Source organism: Hyla sarda, chromosome 6 (assembly GCF_029499605.1).
Source record: "Hyla sarda isolate aHylSar1 chromosome 6, aHylSar1.hap1, whole genome shotgun sequence".
Classification (NCBI taxonomy): domain Eukaryota; kingdom Metazoa; phylum Chordata; class Amphibia; order Anura; family Hylidae; genus Hyla; species Hyla sarda.
Window position 1 is genome coordinate 146,009,945 of NC_079194.1, and position 22,092 is coordinate 146,032,036.

Consider the following 22,092-nt stretch of genomic DNA (forward strand, 5'->3'; position numbering starts at 1 on the left):
ATAATAGTCCCCTATGGGGACTTAAAGGGTTTCCAAAAAGTTAGATTTGTAAATAACTTCTATTTCAAAATCTTAATTCTTCCAGTACTTATTGGCTGCTGTATGATCCACAGGAATTTGTTCTCTTTTTGAATTTCCTTTCTGTCTGTCCACAGTGCTCTCTGCTGAAACCTCTGTCTGTGTCAGGAACTTTCCGGAGCTGGAGAGCTTTGCTATGGGGATTTGCTTCTACTCTGGACAGAGGTGCCAGCAGAGAGCACTGTGTTCAGACAGAAAAATACACAACTTCCTCTGTAGTATACAGCAGCTAAGTACTGGAAGGATTAATAATTTTAAATAGAAGTCATTTACAGATCTGTTTAGCTTTTTGGCACCAGTTGATTTGAAAGAAATTGTTTTCCTCCAGAGTACCCCTTTAGGTACATTCACACATACAGGATCCTGCACAGATTTTATGTGCAGGATTTGTAATTGCTGATTAGAAATGCAGCAGAAAATCCTGTGCATAATATCCTGTCCATCAAATCTGCGTGTGATACTGAAAGAGCCTTGTCGCCCCTAGCAGGAACCCGCAGCAGGCGCGACCTCTCCATGTATCTCTATGGAGTACATGGAGGGGGGTGTCAACCACAACGTCAAGCAAGGACAGAATGCCCCCTTCCAGCATACTGCCACGGCCCCATACAGGAGATCGCTGGGGGGGTCCTTCGGATAGGGTATAAGTTATATTGCATTACAGTTCTCCTTTAGAGTTGGGTCACACGTAGCGTATTTGATGCTGCATACTTGGATCTGCAAATTTTCCTACTCATTGAAGTCAATGGGTAGCAAAATCTGCAGCATCAAATACGCAGCAAATTATGCTACTTGTGACCGTACCCTTAAAGTATAAATAAAATAACTGACATTTTTTTAAAATACATTGCACATCATGTGCGGACTATAGAGGGAGCTCACCATTAATGGGGTTATCCAACGAATGGAATAGAAAAAAAAACTCAGATCAATATAGGACATTAACCTTGCATCTTTTATTCTACTGTGACCTTTTTATCACCTGTACGTGGCTCTGATACGCCTTTCTGCCCTCCTACTTGTTCCCTTCCCCACAAGCTGTCTTTAGGGTACATTCACACGTATGCAGATTTGATGCACAGTCCATGCGTGGAGTTGACGTGTTAAGGTTTTTAAACAGCTAAAGGCACCCCCTTTTTTTTTTTTTTTTTTTTTTTTTTAAACGTTGCTACACAGTATAAATAAAAGTATATATATCATTTGTATGCTATATAAAAATATATACATACGTTTATATGATACGTGTGTGTGTGTGTATACCAATGTAGAGGAACCAGCACAGGATGATCACCAGTGAGGTGCAAATAATCCACCCCTATGCCAAATACCGGGTTCAATCCATACTCTCCTTCCAGGAAACCGCACCATTCACCAGGTCCAGTTTAGTTGCAGACTTTTTATTGCATCAGAGCATACACAAATGCGACGTTTCGGCCAACAAGCCTTTTTCAAGCATGAAAAAGGCTTGTTTGCCGAAATGTCACATTTGAGTATGCTCTGATGCAATAAAAAGTCTGCAACTCAACTGGACCTGGTGAATGGTGCGGTTTCCTGGAAGGGGGCGTGTATGTGTATATGTATGTATATATGTATGTGTATATATATATATATATATATATATATATATATATATATATATATATATATATATATATATATATATATATTAGGGGTGTGAATCGCCAAGAATTTGGCGATTCGATTCGAATCGCGATACCAGTGTGGCGATTCGATATATCCCGATATATCGCGATACAGTCTAGGTGACGATACATCGCGATATATCCCGATACATCGCCCACCTGGGAGCATTCATAGATCCCAATAGACGCCGCTGTCAGCTTTGACAGCGGCGATCTAGTACTCCGGTGCTCACTTTTCTCATGTTATCCCGTCCGGGCTGCAAAATAAAATAAAACGCACTTTATCTTACCTGCCAACGAGCCCCCGGAGCTCCGGTACAGGTGTTCGGTCCCCGGGCTGTATTCTTCTTACTTCCTGTTAGTCCGGCACGTCACATGGAGCTTCAGCCTATCACCAGCAGAGGCGGGACATCGCTGCGGCCAGTGATAGGCTGAAGCTCCATGTGACGTGCCGGACTAACAGGAAGTAAGAAGAATACAGCCCGGGGACCGAACACCTGTACCGGAGCTCCGGGGGCTCGTTGGCAGGTAAGATAAAGTGCGTTTTATTTTATTTTGCAGCCTGGATAGGATAAAATGAGAAAAGTGCGCACCGGATACTCCTTTAATAGCCAGCCGCGGCTATTTCAGTAGCCGGGGGTCGCATAGTACAGAGTGGGCACGAGTCGGAGCCCGCTCCATACACCCAGAGCGACGCCGTGTCAGATCCGGCCGGCCCGGCTCCACAAATGTGGAACTTTTATCTCCTGATGCCCAGGACATGCTGTTCCAGGCGTCCGCAGATAAAAATTCCACATCCCTAAAAGAATCGATTCAAAAATATTTTGAATCGATTCTGTATCGGCAAATGAAAAAATCGCGATTATCGCGAGAATCGATTTTTTTCTTACATCCCTAATATATATATATATATATATATATATATATATATATATATATATATATATATTTATGTGTGTGTATATATATATAAAATATGCAATTTGCAAGACGCCCCCAATAAAGGAGTGGTTCTGCAGGTGGTGACCACAGACCACTTCTCAGTTCCTATGCTTCCTGGCTGATGTTCTGGTCACTTTTGAATGCTGGCAGTGCTTTCACTCTAGTGGTAGCATGAGATGGAGTCTACAACCCACACAAGTGGCTCAGGTAGTGCAGCTCATCCAGGATGGCACATCAATGCAAGCTGTGGCAAGAAGGTTTGCTGTGTGTCAGCGTAGTGTCCAGAGCATGGAGGCGCTACCATTAGACAGGCCAGTACATCAGGAGACGTGGAGGAGGCTGTAGGAGGGCAACAACCCAGCAGCAGGACCGCTACCTCCACCTTTGTGCAAGGAGGAGCGGGAGGAGCACTGCCAGAGCCCTGCAAAATGACCTCCAGCAGGCCACAAATGTGCCTGTGTCCACTCAAACTGTCAGAAACAGACTCCATGAGGGGGGTATGAGGGCCAGACATCCACAGGTGGGGGTTGTGCTTACAGCCCAACACCGTGTAGGACGTTTGGCATTTGCCAGAGAACACCAAGATTGGCAAATTCGCCACTGGCACCCTGTGCTCTTCACAGATGAAAGCAGGTTCACACTGAGCACATGTGACAGACGTGACAGTCTGAAGACACCGTGGAGAACGGTGGCATTTCTTTGGGGTGCCACCCAGCCCTCCATGTGCTTGCCAGAGGAAGCCTGACTGCCATTAGGTACCGAGATGAGATCCTTAGACCCCTTGTGAGACCATATGCTGGTGCGGTTGGCCCTGGGTTCCTTCTAATGCAAGACAATGCTAGATCTCATGTGGCTGGAGTTTGTCAGCAGTTCCTGCAAAACGAAGGCATTGATGCTATGGACTGGTGCTCCCGTTCCCCAAACCTGAATCCGATTGAGCACATCTGGGACATCATGTCTCCCTCCATCCACCAATGCCACATTGCACCTAGAGGAACCCAGACTGTCAGGAGTTGGCAATCTGCATACCCATGCATTGTACGGACGTCATACGGGCACGTATGTGTAATTTTAATGTTCCCTTTATTTTTTTAAACTGTGTGTGTGTGTGTGTGTATGTATGTATATATATATATATATATATATATATATATATATATATATATATATATATATATATATATTTATGAGATTTCCTGATACTAGTACCGGTATCGGGCCGATACCCGGCATTTTCATGGTATCGGGGACTCGTATTATGTCCCCGATACCAAGGCCGATACCTGCTGCGCGGCGGCTGCTGCCCCGTTCTGCCGTCCGCATCATGGCGTCCTATGGAGGAACATGTGACAATCACGTCACTCCACCTCCTCCCCTGCGCCCAGCGTAGCGCTACGGAGGGAGGAGTGACGTATATGTCACATGCTCCTCCATAGGAGGCTATGATACGGACGGCAGAACAGGGATGCTGGGCGGCAACTGCAGGTGAGCAACTACCGTGGGGGCACTGCTGTTTACAAAGGGACACTGTCTACAAGGGGGGGGGCTGCTGCTGTCTACAAGGGGGCACTGTTTACAAGGGGGGGGGCTGCTGTTTACAAAGGGACACTGTCTACAAGGGGGGGGCTGCTGCTGTCTACAAGGGGGCACTGTTTACAAGGGGGGGGGGCTGCTGTTTACAAAGGGACACTGTCTACAAGGGGGGGCTGCTGCTATTTACAAGGGGGCACTGTCTAAAAGGCTTTTTACAAGGGGGCACTGTCTACAAGGGGGCTTCTGCTGTTTACAAGGGGGTACTGTACAAGGGGGGGGGCTGCTGCTGTTTACAAGGAGGCACTGTCTACAGGGGGGGGCTGCTGCTGTTTACAAGGGGGCACTGTCACAAGGGGGGGGGGCTCCTGCTGTTTACAAGGGGGGGCTGCTGCTGCTGTTTACAAGGGGGCACTGTCTACGGGGGGGGGGGGCTGCTGCTGTTTACAAAGGGACACTGTCTACAAGGGGGGGCTGATGCTATTTACAAGGGGGCACTGTCTAAAAGCCTTTTTACAAGGGGGCACTGTCTACAAGGGGGGGCTTCTGCTCTTTACAAGGGGGCACTGTACAAGGGGGGGGGCTGCGTCTGTTTACAAGGAGGCACTGTCTACAAGGGGGCTGCTGCTGTTTACAAGGGGCACTGTCTACAAGGGGGGGGCTGCTGCAGTTTACAAGGGGCACTGTCTACAAGGGGGGGCTGCTGCAGTTTACAAGGGGGCACTGTCTACAAGGGGAGGGCTGCTGTTTACAAGGGGGCACTGTCTACAAGGGGGGCTGCTGCTGTTTACAAGGGGGCACTGTCTACAAGGGGGGCTGCTGCTGCTGTTTACAAGGGGGTCGGCTGCTGCTGTTTACAAGGGGGCACTGTCTACAATGGGGGGGGCTGCTGCTGTTTACAAGGGGGCACTGTCTACAAGGGGGGGGGCTGCTGCTGTTTACAAGGGGGCACTGTCTACAAGGGGGGGCTGCTGCTGTTTACAAGGGGGCACTGTACAAGGGGGGGAGCTGCTGCTGTTTACAAGGGGGCACTGTACAAGGGGGGGGGCTGCTGCTGTTTACAAGGGGGCACTGTACAAGGGGGGGGGGCTGCTGCTGTTTACAAGGAGGCACTGTCTACAAGGGGGGGGCTGCTGCTGTTTACAAGGGGGCACTGTCTACAAGGGGGCACTGTCTACAAGGGGGGGGCTGCTGCTGTCTACAAGGGGGGCTGCTGCTGTCTACAAGGGGGCACTGTCTACAAGGGGGGGCTGCTGCTGTTTACAAGGGGGCACTGTCTACAAGGGGGGCTGCTGCTGTTTACAAGGGGGCACTGTCTACAAGGGGGGCTGCTGCTGTCTACAAGGGGGGCTGCTGCTGTCTACAAGGGGGGCTGCTGCTGTCTACAAGGGGGGCTGCTGCTGTCTACAAGGGGGGCTGCTGCTGTCTACAAGGGGGGCTGCTGCTGTCTACAAGGGGGGCTGCTGCTGTCTACAAGGGGGGCTGCTGCTGTCTACAAGGGGGGCTGCTGCTGTCTACAAGGGGGGCTGCTGCTGTCTACAAGGGGGGCTGCTGCTGTCCACAAGGGGGGCTGCTGCTGTCCACAAGGGGGGCTGCTGCTGTCCACAAGGGGGGCTGCTGCTGTCTACAAGGGGGGCTGCTGCTGTCTACAAGGGGGGCTGCTGCTGTCTACAAGGGGGGCTGCTGCTGTCTACAAGGGGGGCTGCTGCTGTCTACAAGGGGGCACTGTCTACAAGGGGGCACTGTCTACAAGGGGGGGGCTTCTGCTGTTTACAAGGGGGCACTGTCTACAAGGGGGGGGGCTGCTGATGCTTTTTACAAGGGGGCACTGTCTACAAGGGGGGAGGGGGGCTGCTGCTTTTTACAAGGGGGCACTGCTACAAGAGGGGGGCTGCTGTTTACAAGGGGCAGGCTGCTGTTTACAACGGGCACTGTACAAGGAGGGGCTGCTGTTTACAAGGGGGCACTGTCTACAAGGGGGGGCTGCTGCTGTCTACAAGGGGGCACTGTCTACAAGGAGGGGGCTGCTGCTGTTTACAAGGAGGCACGGTCTACAGGGGGGGGCTGCTGCTGTTTACAAGGGGGCACTGTCACAAGGGGGGGGGGGCTCCTGCTGTTTACAAGGGGGGGCTGCTGCTGCTGTTTACAAGGGGGCACTGTCTACAGGGGGGGGGGGCTGCTGCTGTTTACAAAGGGACACTGTCTACAAGGGGGGGCTGCTGCTGCTGTTTACAAGGGGGCACTGTCTACAAGGGGGGGGCTGCTGCTGTTTACAAGGGGGCACTGTCTACAAGGGGGGGCTGCTGCTGTTTACAAGGGGGGGCTGCTGCTGTTTACAAGGGGGCACTGTACAAGGGGGGGAGCTGCTGCTGTTTACAAGGGGGCACTGTACAAGGGGGGGGGCTGCTGCTGTTTACAAGGAGGCACTGTCTACAAGGGGGGGCTGCTGCTGTTTACAAGGGGGCACTGTCTACAAGGGGGGGGGGGGCTGCTGCAGTTTACAAGGGGGCACTGTCTACAAGGGGGGCTGCTGCTGTTTACAAGGGGGCACTGTCTACAAGGGGGGCTACTGCTGTTTACAAGGGGGCACTGTCTACAAGGGGGGCTGCTGCTGTCTACAAGGGGGGCTGCTGCTGTCTACAAGGGGGGCTGCTGCTGTCTACAAGGGGGGCTGCTGCTGTCTACAAGGGGGGCTGCTGCTGTCTACAAGGGGGGCTGCTGCTGTCTACAAGGGGGGCTGCTGCTGTCTATAAGGGGGCTGCTGCTGTCTACAAGGGGGGCTGCTGCTGTCTACAAGGGGGGCTGCTGCTGTCTACAAGGGGGGCTGCTGCTGTCTACAAGGGGGGCTGCTGCTGTCTACAAGGGGGGCTGCTGCTGTCTACAAGGGGGGCTGCTGCTGTCTACAAGGGGGGCTGCTGCTGTCTACAAGGGGGGCTGCTGCTGTCTACAAGGGGGGCTGCTGCTGTCTACAAGGGGGGCTGCTGCTGTCTACAAGGGGGGCTGCTGCTGTCTACAAGGGGGGCTGCTGCTGTCTACAAGGGGGCACTGTCTACAAGGGGGCACTGTCTACAAGGGGGGGGGCTTCTGCTGTTTACAAGGGGCACTGTCTACAAGGGGGGGGCTGCTGATGCTTTTTACAAGGGGGCACTGTCTACAAGGGGGAGGGGGGCTGCTGCTTTTTACAAGGGGGCACTGCTACAAGAGGGGGGCTGCTGTTTACAAGGGGCAGGCTGCTGTTTACAACGGGCACTGTACAAGGAGGGGCTGCTGTTTACAAGGGGCACTGTCTACAAGGGGGGGCTGCTGCTGTCTACAAGGGGGCACTGTCTACAAGGAGGGGGCTGCTGCTGTTTACAAGGGGGGGGGGGCTGCTGTTTACAAGGGGCACTGTCTACAAGGGGCGGCTGGTGTTTACAAGGGGGCACTGTCTACAAGGGGGGGGGGTCTGCTGCTGTTTACAAGGGGGCACTGTCTACAAGGGGCGGCTGGTGTTTACAAGGGGGCACTGTCTACAAGGGGGGGGTCTGCTGCTGTTTACAAGGGGGCACTGTCTACAAGGGGGGGCTGCTGTTTACAAGGGGGCACTGTCTACGGGGGGGGGGGGGGGCTGCGGTGTACAGGGGGGCTGCTACTAATGTCTGCATTTATCTATACTACCTACTATTGAAGGCAATCTTACAGCAGGTGACCTGGTTTCTACTGCTGCTCGCCACCAATGCAAATTCCCTGTTCTGCCCAATGGAGAAGAGAGAAATCTTGGCTCATACTACAGCAGCCGCCTCCATTTTACACAACAAGGAAACCACATATCAGCAGGTAAGCAGCGCCAGAAACCGGGTCACCTTGGTGTTAGATTCCCTTTAAAATAAAAGTACTCGTACTTGGTATCAGCGAGTGCTAGAATTAAAGTATCGGTACTCTGTCTTTAAAAAAAGTGGTATCGGGACATCCCTAATAAATATAAATATATATATATCTCCTCAATTATTGGATAGGAACAACACTGGCCTTATCCAATTATCAGGAACATGTCCGGTTTGAGGTTACAGCTTATACCGGGGGTCAGCTTCATCAGACCCATTGATATGTCTATAACTTTAAACATACAATTTCTTCTAAACATCGGCCTTTAAGATCACTGAAGTAAAAATTTTAGGACTTACGAATGTCATATTTCGCTACTTCAGACATTTTCATATGCAGCGATATCAGGTATGTTCACCTTTATTTTTTAGTTATTTAAAATTGGATGAAGTCAACTTTTATTGGGGGATTTACATTTATGACGTATGATAGGGGACTATAACCTGAAAACATTGGATTGCAAACACTGTTCAATACTGTGCCTATTGCACAGCATTTGAGTGTTATCTGTGCTCTGCTACTCTATCCACTCAAAGCAGGCTGTAGCAGCAGAGCTGAGATCAGACGGCACATGTAAGCTGATCGGAACCCTGCGATTACCCTGCGGTGGTCCCGATCAGCCCGCCACCAAGCACCAATCAACCCGCACACACAGTAACCAACTTTAGCTCCCGCAAACAACTTTGATTGCAGGTTCTAAAAGGTTAAATGGTTGTTAACCTAGCAGTGGCAATTGACTGCGACCCCTGGCTGTCTTTTCTAGCTGGGGGCTGCACGGTACGGAGCAGGATAATGTTAAAATCCAGCTCTGATTCCGACCCCCCCCCCCCCCCCCTTTGCAGGACGTACCCATATATCCTTTAGTGAGGAGGTGTACCAGTGTGGACAGCAGGAAGACATTACTTCCACTTTCCACTCCAGTCTGACAAGAAATGTTATTTATTTATCTGAGCAAAACTATAAAAATGAAACCCTTCACAAGAATGAGATTACTTTTACACAATTACAATTAATATGAAAGCTGTTTCATCTAAAAACTGGAGTCCAGCAGCCCCCCAGCTGTTGACTTCCGTCAATTGCAGCATGACGTGTGATACTAATGTCTACAGTTCCCATCATCCCACACTCTGCAGATCTGTAGTGCAGTCCCGCCCTTCTTGCATAATCTCCTCCCAAACAAGTGTGTATATTTATTCAGCCATTCCTATGACCCTCCACACTGTGTGCTACAGATTCCCCTGAAAGAGGGGCTGTGATGTCATGTTTGGCGCCAGCCTTTCTTGCCAAAGCTCTTTGCCCCAAAGCATTGCAAGAGCTAGGCTGTGAATACATGGTGCAGGCTGTTCAGAGGCTGAGCTAAGCCAAGCCCCCTGCTGTAATGTTTTTTGGTGACATCACGTCATAAAATGGTGGTGCTGGCCACAGTGCAGGAAGTGCCACAGGTGGTTTAAAGGGAACTTTGTGTAACTATATAAAGTACATTCAGTGGTCACAAAAGGTTTTGCCTGGAGCACTCCTTTAAGTCTTTGGATTTTAATATGAAATGAAAAGCTGAAAACCATTGTTCTTTTTGCAGTTGCCTCCTTTTAATGAAACAGTTTCATTTGGACTCCAATCTTCAAGTGATCTTCAGGATGGTAAGTGTCTCTTCTGTCATGGGAAAGGTCTGACCCAGAGATTTAGCACCATTGCAAACTCATGTGTTGTAATTTCTGTGCTAAGATTTGCTAAAAAGTAATCAAAGGATATATAAAGTAAACTTTCCTTAAATATAGATCTATAAAAAAATGAATGCTTGGAAAGGGAGTCTGAGAGCCTAGATGTAGCAGTTCTGTTGACATTTTCCCTCTATATTGTACTGTTGCCTTATTTTTATTTGTTTTTCCTTTTTAAGGTGACGAGTATCAGAGAATTGAGTTTGGGGTCAGTGAAGTGATTGATCCAGATGCCTCTCAACTCAGTAACTCGGATTACAGTATTTCCAGCACCCTAAATCCCCAGGCTCCGGAGTTCATCCTCTCCTGCAGCCCAACTCAGAAATCTCCCGACGACTTCATCCATTCAAACAACTGCAGTGACACTGATGGTCAATACCATGAAAGTGTTCCAGACAGCAGTGGCAATGCAGACAGTGATGGTACTTCCGCGCAGAGAGAGCGGAAAAAGAAGAAAAAAAGGCCTCCGGGGTATTACAGTTACTTAGAAGGTGTTGCCGATGGCAGTGACCCTGCAGAGACCCTTGTGAATGGGCATGCCACCTCTGCAGGACTTCACGGTGTAAGCACAGATGAGCCTGAGCTTGCGGAAGATGTTCGGGCATCTTCAGCCTCTCCTAGGACTTGTTACAGCCCAGAGCCCTCTGTGGACTTCAGGAATGACACTGTCATTAATGACAGCACTTCTGTACCTAATGCACTAGACAATACCAGGACTGCTGGTCAGCCTGAGGAATGCAGTGTTACAACTTCACAAGCACTTTGCATGGCCTCAGAGTCTGGGCGGGAAAGCCCAATAAGGACAGCTGAGGAGCAGCCGTCGGCTGTCTCTGATACTACTGAAAATCTTGGAGTAACCAATGGACAGACACTTGAAGCCACAGATGATGCAACGGCCTCAAATGGGCTGGATTTACATCCTGAGGCCGAGCAAGTAAAGCCAGAGGATACATCCTTGTCTCAGGCTGTGAACCACCAGGTTTCCTCACTGGCCCCTGGGAATCCACCTGCTAAGTCTTGGGCTAGTCTCTTTCACAATTCCAAGCCCTCACCGACCCCACTGGTGGCTTTTGTTGAAACTAAGCCTGCCCTTCCTTCTGCCGCCCCTTTGGCCCCCGAGAAACAGGTTGAAGTTAAGGAAGGTCCTGTTCCTGTGTCAGAGGACCCTGTAGCCATAAAGATTGCAGGTATATTGGGTTCAGCCACAGAGTCTGCAGTGGTTATGGAACCTTTACTTCGCTGATGGTGTTTTTTGTACACATTGTATCTTTCTCGGTGAATGTTACTAACAGTAGAGATGAATGTTTCTCAACCCATTGCAGTGCCCACTTTTCAGCTAGATTATTAGATGGGAGCAGTTTAGGGTAAATGATGGATTTATGTATCCTTAGCCCAATAATTCTGAATTCCAGTTGCTGACCCGCTTACATTTGATCCTGTCCTTGAGAAATCCAAGCTTAGCTAGTATCCTGGCCAATTTCAGAATGTTAATTTCCTTTGCGCTCTCCCTAGCGTTTTATAATAGCCCCAATAATAAACCAGCTCACTGTGCAACCACTGAGGATCAAAGCTGTGCGGCAGAGGTGACGTGAGGCCATGGTACACAATTCTGACCCCTCTGCCAGCATGTAACACTGTTACTTTGTTAATGATTCCTCCAGTAACAGTCACCTCTATAAAGTTCTCCATTAAATTAAAGTCTTAAATCGCAAGTTGCTTAAAATTGTACAATAATTTATATGTCCCTGAAGCTGCAGTAAAATAGGACTAGTGGGAATTTTTTTTTTTTTTTTTTTTTTTTCACTTTAGCATAGGTTTCTTTTTATGCTAAAATATTGTGTCTGGTTCTCCCTTAGAATTGTATGGAGCGGCAGCATAGTCTGTAGAAGTCCTCTTATGCAGGTCCCCAGTTATAGTTAAATTGAGGATACCCTTTTAAGGTGTCATAAAGATAATATCCAAGGCATGTTACATTGTAGATACCACACTGTCACAGTAAATACATGATTTACTGAGCAGAGAAGACTATCGTATTACCTTGGTATGTTTTTATTTTTGACTGCTGTATTCATCTAATATCTTTGGCCACAAGGTGTCGCACAAAGCCTTTGAATTTTTAAGCGGTTGGCCACCTTTATAACATTTTTCAGTATAACACTGCAGTGATTATGAACTTATTACTTACCCATCTTATGTTCCTTCTCAGCAGCCCCATTCTCTTAGGGTGCACGCACACCACGTTTTTGCAATACAGTTTCCGTATCAGGTTATTGATGAAAAACGGATTCCTCAAAACCGGACTAAACTATCAAAACACGTGTACAAATTTCAACCCGTATACGGATAAAAAAACGGTTCGAAAACTGTCCGGTTGCATCTGTTTTTTAAGAAAAACATATACGTTTTTAACTTTTCACTCCATTTTGAATAAAGTTTCACTTGTTTGATTGAAATTCCAAGAAAAAAACTGTGCAAAGTCAAAAACCGTATGGTGCAAACTGGATGGAACGGTATGCACATACGGTTCTGTATGGTTCCCATTGACTCCCATGTTAAAAAAAAAATAAAAATGTATACGGTTTAATCCCGGACCAAATAACGTGGTATTCTACTGTTTTGGGAACGGGTAAAAAAACGGACAAAACCGTAGAAGACGCAAAACGGACTAAACCGGATGATGCGTTTGATGGTTTACAACGTTAAGTCAATGCATACAGTTTTCTCTATGGTTCCGTACGCTTTTTAACTTGAAACCTTATATGGGAACTGTATAGCAAATATGTGGTGTGCATGCACCCTTCTATTACCCAGTCCTGCTCTCGCTCAGTCTTTGGTCTCTGTGTGCAGCCCAGACGGCTTATCCGTCCATACATGGCTGCCTAAAGAGGGAGCATGTGACGATACATGGCACTGTGCTTGGGCGCAGTGACGTGTATTGTTACGTGCTCCTCTTTAGGCAGCCATGTATGGACGATAAGCTGACCGGATGCATGCATGGACCAAAGACCGAACGGTAGCAGAACTGGGTAGTGTAAGAGAGTGGTTGCTATCAGTAACTGCCCCACTTTTTCTCTGCACATGTTTTTATAAATCTCCCTCAATGTCTATATACCTACGAGATATATCTCATCACTGAAAATGTTTGAATGCAAGTCATATTGTAGACTTTGTTGATGAAGAAATGTTAGTAGGGCTTCCTGACTGTTCAATTTCGGGTTGACCAATTTTCGTTTTTGTGTGTGTGTTTTTTTTTTTTTTTTTTTATAATTATCGTTTAAGAGGCATAACTTTTCTATCTACAGACTCATATTAGGGCTTGTTTTTTGTGAGACCAATTGTAATTTGTAATGATAGATTTAATTTTACCTTACAACTATTGACTTGATCGCACTTTCTTTTTCTTTTTGTCTGATATATGGTGTGACAAAAAATATGCATTTTTGGTGCTACCATTTTATTCCCCCTCTTGATCCCTCCAATGCCACTTCATTCATTCCCCCCTTGAACTCCCTGTGCCACATAATTTGCCCCACAAATCACCTCCTTCCCCTTATTACCCCCTGTGCTACATAATTTCCATCCTCCCTCTGAACCACTGTTGTGCTTCTTACCTGGCCAGCAGACTCAGGTGCAGGGGCTCGACGTCTCAGCCGACTTTATGAGTGCAGTGGACATCAAACCTGCTGAGCCCCTGCACCTGGGCCTGCTGGTGAGGTAAGAAGCACAACAGGGGTCAGAGAGAGGAGGGAAGGGGGGAAATGATATGGCACAGGGGTAATAAAGAGGGGGATTATTTAGCACAGGGAGAAGAAAGTGGCACAGTGAGATAAGGGCAGGCGATTGATGTGGATGTACAGAAGCAGAAGACTGCTGTTCAAACTGCGGGGTTCTGATTCAGTATTTTGGTGGTGGGGCTGGGCCAGCAGTGGCCAGGGTTTCTCTGGAGCCCTGGCCCCTTACTGGGGTATTGGCTGTACCCCCTGATGGCAGGTGTGTGTACAAGGTAGGTCCTGGTAGCACCATCACATAAGCCTGGTTGTCTGATAGGAGTGTTGCTCGGCACAGGTGTGTCCGTGTCCGCTAGGTGGAGGTTGCAAATACAGTCCTATTGGACTACGCCAGGGAATAAAGAACTGTCTGCTATTGGTAGGTGTCTAAGTGAGAGTTTACTGTAGAAATAAAAACATGGGTTTTGTTTAAATCGAATTGACCGCCAGAATAAAGGGAACATGTAATTTTTACCATGGTTTTTTCCATAAAAACAAAACCCTCTCAAAAGTTGCCAAATTTTGGTCTTCCCTTTAACCCCTTAAGGATGCAGGGTTTTTCCATTTTTGCATTTTCATTTTTTCCTCATCACCTTCTAAAAATCATAACTCTTTCAATTGTGCTAATAAAATTCCATATGATGGCTTATTTTTTGTGCCACCAATTCTACTTTGCTGTAACATTAGTCATTTTACCAAAAAATCCATGGCAAAACGGGGAAAAAAATTAATTGTGCGACAAAATTAGAAAAATGCAATTTTGTAACTTTTGGGGGCTTCCTTTTCTACACAGTGCATTTTTTTTGGTAAAAATGACGCCTTATCTTTATTCTGTAGGTCCATACGGTTAAAATGATATCCTACTTATATAGGTTTGATTTTGTCGTACTTCTGAAAAAAATCATAACTACATGCAGGAAAATGTATACATTTAAAAATTCTCATCTTCTGACCTTTATAAAGTTTTTCATGTTTCCGCGTACGGGCCGGGTTGATTCAAACTTTTATTAGGGAAGTGGTTAAATGACCTATTAACTTTTTTCACTTTTTTTTTTTTTTTTTTTTTTGCAGTGTTCTAGGGGGCTATAACACTGCACACACTGATCGTTTACACTGATCCCTGCAAAGCCATAGCTTTGCATGGATCAGCGTTATAGGCAATCGTTTGCTCATGCCTGTAGCTCAGGCTTGGAGCAATCAAATGCCGATCGGACGTGACAGAGCAAGGTAAGGGGACCTCTGCTCGCGTCCTAGCTGATCGGGACATTGCGATAGTCCCGATCAGCCTGACTGAGCTGCCGGGAAGCTTTCACTTTAATTTTAGAAGGGTTGATCAATTTTGATAGCCATGTCAAAAGGGTTAATAGTGCGGCAGACCGATTGGTGCCGCACGCTATTAGCCCAGGGTCCCGGCTATCATTAGCTGCTGGGACCGATCCGGTATGATGTGGGGTCACGGCGTGACCCAGTTTTAAATACCGAGCCCGGCGTAGGCCGTACAGGTACGCCCTATGTCCTTAAGAGGTTAAAGGGTTACTCCAGTGGAAAACAATTTATTTAAAATTAGGGATCGACCGATATTGATTTTTTTTTTTTTTAGGGCTGATACCGATAATCTGTGGAGGTTAAGGCCTATAGCCGATAACTTTTACCGATATTCCGGTTTAAATTATTGGCTATTTGATAGTACTGGAAGGACTAAGATTTTTTTTTTTATAAAAGTAATTTACAAATCTGCTTGCCTTTCTGCCACCAGTTTATTTAAAATAAATTGTTTTCCATCGGACTACCCCTTTAATTTCTCCCCACGGGGGTTTCCAACGCCCCCCCCCCCCCCCCCCCTGTACATTTTGAAATAATTTGAAAGGTGTGATAGCAAAATTGGGTGCTCAAAAAACAAGCCTCATATGGGTCTGTGGATGATGTTAGGTCTCTTAATTTAAAAAAAAAAAATCGTAAATTTGCGGTGTCCTTAAACGTTTAATAGTTGGGAGGCGGCGATACCGATTATGTATATTTCATTTTTTTTCTTAAAATTGTAAAAGGCTGATTTTATTTTTTATTAGGCTAGAGGCTTTTAAATAAGAAAATTTAAATTTTATTTAGAATTTTATTTTACATATGGTCCCATAGGGGACATTTACATGCAATTATTAGATTGCTTTCACTGTTCAATGCTATGCTATTGTATAGCACTAAATAGGGAGATCTGTGCTCCACTGATCATCATTGGATCATCAATCCAGAGGCAGTTAAGGGGACCCTTTGCCGCCATTTTAGCTTATGCAGGGGTCCAATAATCCAATATACCATATATACTCGAGTATAAGCCGACCCGAGTATAAGCCGAGACCCCTAATTTCAACCCAAAATCCCAGGAAAAGTTATTGACTCGACTATAAGCCTAGGGTGGGAAATACATCATCCCCCCCTGTCATCATCCAGACCCGTCATTAACATCCTCATCATCATCACCGCCTGTCATCATCCAGACCCTCATCATCATCACCTGTCATCATCCCACACATCCCCCCCCTTCATCATCCCCTTGTCATCATCCCCACCCCCCTTCATCATCCCCTTGTAATCATCCCACACACCCCCCTTCTCATCATCCCCACCCCCCTTCATCATCCCACCCACCCCTTCATCATCCTCTTGTCATCATCCCACACCCCCCCTTCATCATCCTCTTTTCATCATCCGCCCTCAGTGGTCTTCAACCTGCGGACATCCAGAGGTTTCAAAACTACAACTCCCAGCAAGCCCGGGCAGCCATTGGCTGTCCGGGCTTGCTGGGAGTTGTAGTTTTGAAACCTCCGGAGGTCCGCAGGTTGAAGACCACTGCGGCCTTCGACATCATCCAGCAACCCTCTCGCCCCCCTTTAGTTCTGTACAGTACTCGCCTCCGCTCGGCGCTGGTCCGGTGCTGCAGGGCTGTCCGGAGAGGAGGTGGTCTGGTGGGATAGTGGTTCCGGGCTGCTATCTTCACCGGGGGCGCCTCTTCTCCGCGCTTCCGGCCCGGAATAGAGGCGTTGCCTTGACAATGACGCAGAAGTACGTTGGCAATGAACGTACCTCTGCGTCGTTGTCAAGGCAACGTGACTATTCTGGGGCCGGGCCCGAAGCGCTTAGAAGAGGCCTCCCCGGTGAAGATAGCAGCCTGGAACCACTATCCCACCGGACCACCTCCTCTCCGGACAGTCCTGCAGCATCGGACCAGCGCCGAGCGGAGGTGAGTACTGTACAGAACCAAAGGGGGGTGAGAGGGGGTTGGATGATGTCGAAGGCCGCAGTGGTCTTCAACCTGCGGACCTCCGAAGGTTTCAAAACTACAACTCCCAGCAAGCCCGGACAGCCGATGGCTGCCCGGGCTTGCTGGGAGTTGTAGTTTTGAAACCTCTGGAGGTCCGCAGGTTGAAGACCACTGCGGGTGGAGAGTTCACTCGAGTATAAGCCGAGGGGGGTGTTTTCAGCACGAAAAATCGTGCTGGAAAACTCGGCTTATACTCGAGTATATACGGTACAGAACAACTTGGCTCACCACTTGCGGTGAAAGGTAGTTTTTATAGGTAGTTTTCATTTTTATCAATCCAATAAACAAAGTGACGTTTCGGTCAATTAAGACCTTCCTCAGACCGGATTGCTGCGGGGAGCTGAGAATTAAGAAAAACGTGAAGGTCAGGTACCGTGGTAAGTGGCAGGCGTCACTTTGTTTATTGGATTGCTAAAATAAAAAACTACCTCTTTCACTGCAAGTGGTGTGCTAAGTTGTTTTTTAAATTGGACTTAGTACGGCTTGGGACCCAAACCTAGCACCCACGCTGTCACAATAATGGGATCCAATAATCACCACTGAGCTACTGGCAACTTTCATTTACATCTTAAGATGTCGAGATCAGCATTAATCACAGCATCTTAAGGTCTGTCCCTCACAGCCTATGAAGTGAGGGAAGCTCCTGCACTTGCTTTATAGGCATTTAACACTACCGGTCCTCTAGGGGTTAAAGTTATTTTAATGTTGTATTAAAAATGCCTCCAGGTTGCTGCCAAGCTGCTGCTTCTTTTGTCTTTACGGTGCTTTCTGATAAGTAAAATGATTTAATCCAGTTGAAGCTTAAAGAGGCACTGTCATTGTTGAAAACTTTTTATATGTTACAGAACTAATCATATGATTGCTTTTTGCAATATAAATTTATTTAAAAAAATGTCAATTTTCCTCAGAAATTACATCTAAAAAAACCACCACTAGGGGTCGTCTGTCTTTAGCCAGACAGACTAGTGTTGACTTTGCAGTATACCAGATACTGGCCGTAAAGCAGGCCGGTATCCAGTATAGGAGAATTCAGCTGTATGCATACAGCCTATGCGCGGGCACGCACTGCCTGTGAACGAGCGCAGGGAGAGCGCGCGCGCACACAAAGGCAGTGCGGGATACAGGCAGGTCCCCATCCCCAGGTTCTCAGCTGCTCCCGATCATGTGTCCCCTTGGCTGCCATTACACCCCCCCCCCTTCTCAGTGTGTCAGTTGGCTGACAGCTTGTGTGTGTGTGTGTGTGTGTGTATGTATATATGTGTGTGTGCAACCCAATGTGGGGTGCCTGCAACCCAATGTTGGGGCAACTGCTACCTAATGTGGGTAAACTGTGCTACTGTGGAGGAACTCCGGTGCCTGTCCCTATTGTGGGGGAACTCCAGTGCCAGCTATGTTCATTAGCATCCAACTTTACTAAGAAAATATAAAACAAATAGAAAACTTATTCATAAAAATGCTGTACTTTTATCTATAAAATCCTTGCACTAATTTTATAAAGATCTGTTCTTATATTTATACATTTGATCCTGTTATGAACTTGCCATATTGTCTTAGGAATATTGCAGGCAAGCTCCAAGCATCATTCTCTGTGTAACATGTACAGCATGAAACCAGAGAGGAAAGGGTTACAGAGTAGAGTTGGCTGACTGCTCATGCTCCCTCCGACTCAGAGCAGACACAGTGAGGGAGACGGACAGACACCCCCCTCCAGTCTGCACAATGAAAAAGTTACTGAGCAACAGATAAATGCTTATATCTCTGAAAATAAAGATCCTGGAGACATAAAACATATATGTGCACGATCAGAATTAGGGACAGGGTAACATATCGCTTTTTTTTTTTTGGAACTATGATAGGTACGCTTTAAGTTTATTAATGTGGGAAATGTGCATTACACAAACCAAGAAAATATTGCAGACACCTCTGTTTCCCTTGGATCTCTTCCACTGTATATAGCAGTCACTTTCATTCTTGCTTTTGTGCTCTGATAAATGTTTTCCAGGCCACTTCACCTATGTTTGCAGATTTTATTTATTTATATATATTTTTTTTAAATGTCATATTCTTTATTGAACCACTAAATACTACAGCCACAGAAAAGCTCTGTGCAGACCATGAACATTCAGAGAAGTGTAAGTCAATGTATTCTATATAAATAATAAAAAAAAGCTGCAAGAATATTCTGCAGAAACATGTACCCTTTATAGTATGTGAGTGAAATATTCACCATAACCCACACGTTTTCTTTTTGTTATCCCAGACTAATATTAAACACATGTACATTGGGGGACAAGTATGGCTGCATTCGTGGTTTTCATCATAGCTGGTGTAATGTACAGTCTGATCCCGAGCAGCAGTGCAGTGTTCTCCACCATGTTCCCTGTGTGCTGCTTCTTGTATGTTAATGATCCTTTTCGTCCTGTTTACAGAGCTCCTGGAAGGTGTCAAGCTCAACCACAAACCTGTGTCATTACAGCCACGAGGACTCATCAACAAAGGAAACTGGTGCTATATCAATGCTGTATCCTTTATAGCAGCCGCTACAGGCAGCAAACCCTGTCTGACAGCACTAGCACTTACTTTTGCAGCACTGGCTCAGTATGAGGGATAACTTATTGTGGTGATCCGACCTCTTTTGTGAACCCAGTCTAACAGCGTGTGCTCTCATTTATTGGTGTTTTATTCCTTAATCCATTCTGCAGACCCTACAAGCTCTGGTGGCCTGTCCGCCTATGTATCATCTAATGAAGTGCATTCCAATGTACACTAAACTCGAGAGACCGTGTACATCAACTCCAATGATTGACAACTTGTAAGTAGAACGCGTGTGAATGGAGTGTGCAGTGCTTTTACAGATTACCCTGCCTCTGTTAGACTAAAGTTATTATGCAGTGTGCATAGGGGAGAATCTAGGTGTGTTTCCCAACCAGGGTGCCTCCAGCTGTTGCAAAACTACAACTCCCAGCATGCCCGGACAGCCGAAGGCTGTCCAGGCATGCTGGGAATTGTAGCTTTGCAACAGCTGGCGGCACCCTGGTTGGGAAACACTGATCTAGGTGTATAGTCTAAAGAAGTGTGGATTAACTAACCATAGCACTGAATGCATTATTCCTTGTAAAGCTATTAGCCATGGTTCATATAGTGCTTTAGAAGCAGTGGCTACCTGTTCCTTGCCCCTGCAGCAGTATCACTGTGTTACATACGAGCCTATGATATTGGTGAACTGGCAGGGTAATGAATGAACATAGAGCGGGAGATTTATCAAAACCTGTCCAGAGGAAAAGTTGCCCATAGCAACTAATCAGATTGCGTCTTTCATTTTTCAAAAGGCCTCGGAAAAATGAAAGAAGCAATCCGGTTGCCATGCAACTGCACAACTCCTTCTCTACACAAGTTTTGATAAATCTCCTGTCCTGTACTCCAGGCTCATAGCTCTTATTGATGGCTTCAAAAGTATTTTTTTTATTTTTTTTTTAACTGTAGTTTTTATTAAAGAATTTTCCAGAGATACAAATCCAAGTAGAACAAAAAAAAACATGCAAATAGTATCATGAAGGGCCAAGACCCAACCATATCCAACAGATCACACAAAAACAAGGCTAAAAATGAAGGAGCTGTGGTAAATCTAGTAAACAAATAAGCCCAAACAAAGGTGCCCGATACCAGGACACTAATACGGTATGATCGATTTGATAACCATATGAGTGCAGAGGAGGCATACCTTCACACCATAACAAGTCTCAGTCAAAAGTATTACAATTGTATGATGTCTGTGGGCTTTAAGCCTCTAGTTAAGGCGAAGTGTATTCCCGTTCATTAACCAGTCAGTCATGTTGTACACTGTAATGGATTGAGACTGAGACTGTTAACTTTTTTAGTTTACACAAGAACTGCGGGTTGTTTCACATTTGGCTAAATCTAGTCACCCCTATAAAGAATTGTTTATCAAACCTGGCTGTAGTTGCTTTCTGATCGCTTTTCATGTCCTCTGCTTCTAATCTACTCTAAAAAGTTTTATGTCTATTTTTCAGTGTTCACCTGATGAATGAATTTACAAACATGCCGGTTATTCCCAAAGCGAAGCAAGGTAAGTTCTGTAATAAGAGCTATTCATTGTTAGTCTTCATGAACCCTAATGATGTGACCTTGGTAGGATGAGGTTCACTTCTCAGGAATATATATAAGGCTTGCCTGATGTTATTGTACTGTGTCCCCTACCCTTCTGTGGTGTGACAGACACAGGCCACAAATTGCTATCAAATACAGTTCTGTGACTGATAATGTGAGTAATGGTTGTTGATACTGATATTTATGATTTTTGTCTAGCTGCTGCTGGGGACAAGGTTGTTCGTGACATTCGCCCTGGACCAGCATTTGAACCCACATACATCTACCGATTGCTGACCCTTTCCAAATCAAGTCTCTCAGAGAAGGTATTAAGTGATAGGGGATACAAGGGAGCTTAGGACTTAATGTGAGGGCTTCAGACAAGGAATCTAGGGATCTGTTATGGGTCATAAACAGACAAACCTGGCACCTAATTTTGTAAGGGTTTTATGGGCAAATTGGAACCATGGAAGTCATTGAATGCACCGCTGTGTCCCATTTTGATGCATGAAACTCTCACCCGGAAGTGCTGTAGTACAAGTCTTATTTTACTGTTGTCTTTGACTCTTCCCATCATTCCATGCGACTAGAGACAATGGTGGAGATTTATCAAACTGCGAGATAAAAAATTCAGTTAGTTTCCAATCGCAACCAATCACAGCTCAGCTTTCACTTTACCAGAGCTTGTTAGCTTAGCTGTGATTGGTTGCTGTGGGAAAATCACTTCCTAATAAGTTTGAATCACCCTCCCCGGCTATCAGCCGCCAGGACCCGTGGTTAATGGCGGACATCACTGCTCACGGTGATGCCCGACATTAACCCCATAGATGCGTCGATCAAAGTTGATCGCCGCGTCTAAAACGAAACTAACCCGTTCCCGGCAGCTCAGTCGGGCTGTTCGGGACCGCCACGGTGAAATCCCTAAGTTTGAATCACCCCCCTTTTCCCATTTAAAAACAAAAAAAATGTAAACATAAATTAACATAAACATATGTGGTATCGCTGCGTGTAAATGTACGAACTATAAAAAAAAAAATATGGCGTATACGTAAAAAAAATTCCAAAGTCCAAAATTGCGTCGTTTTTGGGCATTTTGTATACCCTAAGAAAATTTATAAAAAATTATCAAAAAG

General features: G+C 46.4%; 1 protein-coding gene across 1 annotated transcript in view; it reads left to right on the forward strand.

The window, feature by feature from the left end:
• The window catches only part of USP10 (ubiquitin specific peptidase 10), a 75,597-nt gene that overhangs the window by 19,659 nt on the left and 33,846 nt on the right, over positions 1-22,092 (forward strand). The window contains exons 3-8 of the mRNA XM_056525484.1: positions 9,631-9,691; positions 9,949-10,956; positions 19,282-19,373; positions 19,555-19,664; positions 20,884-20,939; positions 21,179-21,285. Coding sequence (XP_056381459.1) covers positions 9,631-9,691; positions 9,949-10,956; positions 19,282-19,373; positions 19,555-19,664; positions 20,884-20,939; positions 21,179-21,285 — 1,434 coding nt within the window. The remainder of the gene's footprint in view (positions 1-9,630; positions 9,692-9,948; positions 10,957-19,281; positions 19,374-19,554; positions 19,665-20,883; positions 20,940-21,178; positions 21,286-22,092) is intronic.